The sequence below is a fragment of the Notolabrus celidotus genome, unplaced genomic scaffold (genome assembly GCF_009762535.1).
Source record: "Notolabrus celidotus isolate fNotCel1 unplaced genomic scaffold, fNotCel1.pri scaffold_264_arrow_ctg1, whole genome shotgun sequence".
NCBI lineage: Eukaryota > Metazoa > Chordata > Actinopteri > Labriformes > Labridae > Notolabrus > Notolabrus celidotus.
Genome location: NW_023260106.1, coordinates 55,001 through 58,385, shown reverse-complemented (window position 1 = coordinate 58,385; position 3,385 = coordinate 55,001). Strand labels below are relative to the sequence as shown.

General features: G+C 43.5%; 1 protein-coding gene across 1 annotated transcript in view; it reads left to right on the top strand.

The window, feature by feature from the left end:
- Positions 1 to 1,833: 1,833 nt before the first annotated feature.
- Positions 1,834 to 3,385, top strand: part of shank3b (SH3 and multiple ankyrin repeat domains 3b) — a 25,221-nt gene continuing 23,669 nt past the window's right edge. The window contains exons 1-4 of the mRNA XM_034678932.1: positions 1,834 to 2,001; positions 2,164 to 2,367; positions 3,115 to 3,186; positions 3,308 to 3,385. The exon at positions 3,308 to 3,385 is cut by the window's right edge and continues 31 nt beyond it. Of these exons, the coding sequence (XP_034534823.1) occupies positions 1,834 to 2,001; positions 2,164 to 2,367; positions 3,115 to 3,186; positions 3,308 to 3,385 (522 nt within the window). The remainder of the gene's footprint in view (positions 2,002 to 2,163; positions 2,368 to 3,114; positions 3,187 to 3,307) is intronic.

Here is a 3,385-nt window from a genome sequence, read left to right as displayed (position 1 = left end):
TCCCTCTCTCTCTCTCTCTCTCTCTCTCCCCTCTCTCCCTCTCTCTCTCTCTCTCTCCCTCTCTCAATTTCAATTCAATTTAAATTTGCTTTATTGGCATGAACAACGAGATATTATTTCCAAAGCACATAAATTCATACAGTCCATTATATATATTCACCACACACTACACTCACCATATATACATTAATCACACACCATATTCATTACATATTATATTCATCACATACATATCAACCATATATTACATATGTTATAAGCATTAATGAACGATGGTGTCACCTATACAGCATATCTCAATGTCCTCACCCGATTCGGCGCGCTCACAAAACCTCCACCCAAAATCAAACCCCATGGGATGGTGCGTCCCTCAGGCTGTGACAGGCAGACACATATTTAGCAGCCAGAGGAGCTGCTGACCCTTCCCCCAGGAGAACTGACAGTTTCTCTTCTGGGGTTAATGTTGGGAAGTTTGGTACCATGTTAGTAATGTCCCTGTAGTGGGAATCTCTTAGAGAAGAGAACTTGCTGCAGTGGAGGAGGAAGTGCATCTCTGTCTCTATGTCCCCTGTAGAGACACATAGACGCACAGAGCAGGACTCAGAGTAGGACTCAGAGCAGGACTCAGAGCAGGACTCAGAGTAGGACTCAGAGCAGGACTCAGAGTAGGACTCAGAGCAGGACTCAGAGTAGGACTCAGAGCAGGACTCAGAGCAGGACTCAGAGCAGGACTAGGTTCATCAGAGTCCCGGGATCCACATCAGATAATGAAACTGTTTTTCTGTCTGGTGAAATATTGGTGAAGACGTTAGATCACAGGACCTGGATCCGGTCGTCCTCTGAGCTCTGCTCTCCTCTGCAGTCCCTCCCACACGGTCTCTGGACTAGATGTGAGACTGAAGACCTGTTCCTGAGAACAATGGGACACCTCGGGGTGTCTGTGTGAGCGCACGGTGCAATAACAGGATGTGATGTCATGTCCTCACGCCATTATTAGCTCAGGAGAAGGTGGAGGTCTCAGACCGGTCTGATTCAGACCAGACACTCAAAACCAGAACAGGTTGAAGACTGAGTCTGGTCTGGATCATGAGTCAAGTCTGGACCATGAGTCAAGTCTGGACCATGAGTCTGGTCTGATATAGTTATAGTTGTGTAGATGTGTATAAAGTAGATGTATCAGTATAGATATAGATATATAGATCAGATATAGATGTGTATAGATGTATATAAAGTAGATGTATCAGTATAGATATAGATATATAGATCAGATATAGATGTGTATAGATGTATATAAAGTAGATGTATAAGTATAGATATAGATATATAGATCAGATATAGATGTGTATAGATGTATATAAAGTAGATGTATAAGTATAGATATAGATATATAGATCAGATATAGATGTGTATAGATGTGTATAAAGTAGATGTATCAGTATAGATATAGATATATAGATCAGATATAGATGTGTATAGATGTGTATAAAGTAGATGTATAAGTATAGATATAGATATATAGATCAGATATAGATGTGTATAAAGTAGATGTATAAGTATAGATATAGATATATAGATCAGATATAGATGTGTATAAAGTAGATGTATAAGTATAGATATAGATATATAGATCAGATATAGATGTGTATAGATGTGTATAAAGTAGATGTATCAGTATAGATATAGATATATAGATCAGATATAGATGTGTATAGATGTGTATAAAGTAGATGTATCAGTATAGATATAGATATATAGATCAGATATAGATGTGTATAGATGTATATAAAGTAGATGTATTGTGTTGACTGTATGTGCTCACTGTGTTTCAGCCACATGCCTCTGAGTCCGGCTGCTGACACCAAACATGAACGCCCGCGGCAACAAGCGGTTACAAACGGAAACCCAACAGGCTCTGCCGTTTCCAGGGACGACGACGGAGATGACACGCCCTCCGGAAACAGCATCGTCGTCCGCATCGGCATCCCGGACCTGCAGCAGACGGTAAGAGAGTCCATCATGTCCACAGATAAATAATAATTCTGGTTCTGAGAAGAAGAAGAGGATAAACACAATGAATGAATCAGCAGGACCAATCTGTGTGTCTGTCTGTCTGTGTCTGTCTCTTTCTCTGTCTGTCTGTCTCTCTGTCTCTGGCCCTCTCAGAAGTGTTTGCGGTTGGACCCAGAGTTACCAGTTTGGACCAGTAAGCAGAGGGTTCTGGTGACGTTGACTCAGTCTCTGTCGGATGTTTTGAACTATGGTCTCTTCCAGCCGGCGTTCAACGGCCGAGCCGGAAAGTTTCTGGACGAGGAGCGGCTGCTGAAGGAGTATCCTCTCCCTCCCATCACGCCCATCCCCTACCTGGAGGTACGGCGCTCTGATCCACACCTTCAGAGATTCACCTGTGATCAATCTGTGTTTGTGCAGCGCTAATTCACAAGACACTCCAGACTGTATGTTTTAAAATCCACATGAGTCCACCGGGGCAAAGCACAAGGCAACATACTGTAGCTCCAGAGCCGTTCCTAAGGAGAAACGTCCGTGTCAGCAGGAACAGCCTGATGATCCACTGATCAGTGTCTGAGACCTGATCCCTTTAATATCAGCTGCAGGGTTCCCTGTCAGTCTAAGCCTATAGCAGCATAACTAAGACCTGGTCCAAGCCTGATCCAGCTCTAACTATAAGCTTTATCAAAAAGGAAAGTTTGAAGCCTACTCTTAAAAGTAGAGAGGGTGTCTGCCTCCCGGACCCTGACTGGTAGATGATTCCAAAGGAGAGGGGCCTGATAACTGAAGGCTCTACCTCCCATACTACTTTTAGAGACTTCAGGTACGAGGAGCAGGCCAGCATGTTGGAGCGTAGAGTTCTAGAGGGGTCAGAGGGCGCTATGAGGTCTTTAAGATACGAGGGTGTTCATATATATGTGTATATATATATACTCACACACTCACACACTCACACACACACTCACACACACACACACACACACACACACACACACACACACACACACACACACATGTATGTATATTGTGACAGGCATGTAAACATGTTTTAGTGATTGAAGTCTCTTCAGCTCAAAGCGTCACTGACCTCTCACCTTTCCTTCACAGTTTCGTTATAAGCGGAGAGTTTACACGCAGAGCTACGTGGACGACAAACAGCTGGCCAAGCTACACACTAAGGTACACACACACACACACACACACACACACACAAACACACACAAACATGATGTAGCCGTAGACACACGCTCTGTCTGCCGTGTGACAGAGTTATGAACACGGTCTTTGTTCTGTGTTTCAGGCCAATCTGAAGCGCTTCATGGAACATGTTCATCAGAAGAACGTGGAGAAGGTCTCTAAGTGGTTGGAGAAAGGTCTG